Source organism: Sinocyclocheilus rhinocerous, unplaced genomic scaffold (genome assembly GCF_001515625.1).
Source record: "Sinocyclocheilus rhinocerous isolate Xijiao unplaced genomic scaffold, SAMN03320098_v1.1 scaffold715, whole genome shotgun sequence".
NCBI classification, from domain to species: Eukaryota; Metazoa; Chordata; class Actinopteri; order Cypriniformes; family Cyprinidae; genus Sinocyclocheilus; species Sinocyclocheilus rhinocerous.
Window position 1 is genome coordinate 79968 of NW_015646180.1, and position 1444 is coordinate 81411.

At 32.6% G+C, this 1444-nt stretch overlaps 1 protein-coding gene across 1 annotated transcript in view; it reads right to left on the bottom strand.

The window, feature by feature from the left end:
- LOC107707146 (3-hydroxyanthranilate 3,4-dioxygenase-like) overlaps positions 1-1444 on the bottom strand; it is a 12696-nt gene extending 11252 nt beyond the window's left edge. Inside the window, exons 1-2 of the mRNA XM_016511060.1 lie at positions 1265-1444; positions 1086-1164 (exon numbers count right to left, since the gene is read on the bottom strand). Of these exons, the coding sequence (XP_016366546.1) occupies positions 1086-1164; positions 1265-1353 (168 nt within the window). The 5' untranslated portion in view covers positions 1354-1444. The remainder of the gene's footprint in view (positions 1-1085; positions 1165-1264) is intronic.

The following is a 1444-nucleotide window of genomic DNA, read 5'->3' on the forward strand; positions in this document are numbered from 1 at the left end:
AACTACAGCTGGCATTTCAGCCAATATGTTCATGTAAGGCAATTTTCTGGTCTTTTCTTCAAAAATAAATAAATAAATGTTTTAAAACTCAGATAATGTTGTTTTCTCTTTTCTGTTGTGACTACTGTTATGAAAAAGTATAATATTTTTAATTTTGTAAATCTAAGAGTACGAAATGAAAAGCAGGAATTACAGTATTCCCTGTAAATAACACAGTCTAATACTGTAAAAATAAGTTATATAACAGTATAATACTGTATTTGGTAATTACAGTACAGAACTGTAAATGTTGTTTACAGTAGTAGTCCTGTAAAAATACAGTATGTGGCTGGCAACCCAGCTACCAGTATTTTACTGTAAATTTACAACGAAAAGTTTTACAGTGTATGTAATTAAAAAAATAATAAATAAATAAAATTGTGAGCTGCTCACTAAGAGTCAATTCTATTAACTTCCTGCAGTCATTTGATTTGGAAATTTGCCACTGTAAATGTGCTGTAAACGACAGAAGTACAGACCAGAGTAGAGAAAAAAAAAACTAAAACTAGCCAATCAGAAATGATTTGTGCTTGTAAATCATTTTGTGTGCTGAAAACGGGTTGGCTGACATGTCTTCGTAGGGCGGGGCTTTGGAGAAATTGTGTGTGGGTAAAGTTAACAAAATGCTGAAGGTTAGCAAAATGACTGAAATTGCTTACAGCACCTTTAATTAACAAAACAGTACACATAGTGACATAATAATCAGTTTCTTAATGCTGATATTGTGCAGGTTATGTCTTTTACTTTATTGGTGGTGCTTTCGCTCAAGTTGTCACATTTGGTTTTCTTGGCAAATAAGTCATGCAAATTATGCTGTAAAGGTATAAAACTTTAATGCAACTAAATGATACTTAGAGTTCACTGATTTTTGTAGCCAAACATTATAAAATCATGAAAGACAATAAAGTGTGAGCGACTCTTAAATACAAACGTGCTCTCAGAAGCAACAGGGAATTGCATCATCACAAAGACTTTGTCCCCATTAAAAAATGCAAAGTCTTGTTAATTTGTAGCTTTTTCTATTTGGTACATGAATAGCACCTCACCTCTTCCCCTTCCTCAATGTGATAATCCTTCCTTACGTTTGGACCACCAACATACATAATATTCAGTTGATAAAAGAACCTAAAACACAATGTAAAAACAAGGCTTATTTTTTTTGTAAATGTGAATATATAATGGCATATTTTTGCTTGTTTATAAAAGATAATTTTAACTCACTTACATTAATTTGTTGCATACAGGAGGTAGGAATGAACTCTCATTCTGAGCAATCCACTTGTCAATGTTAACATGAAGAGACTGGTTGGTCATTTTTCTCTAATTTGAGAATACAGCAAGATGCTTGCAATAATCTGTCTGAGTAGGCAACAACGTTCTGAGCGGTGGTTTTTCCATCAGGGAA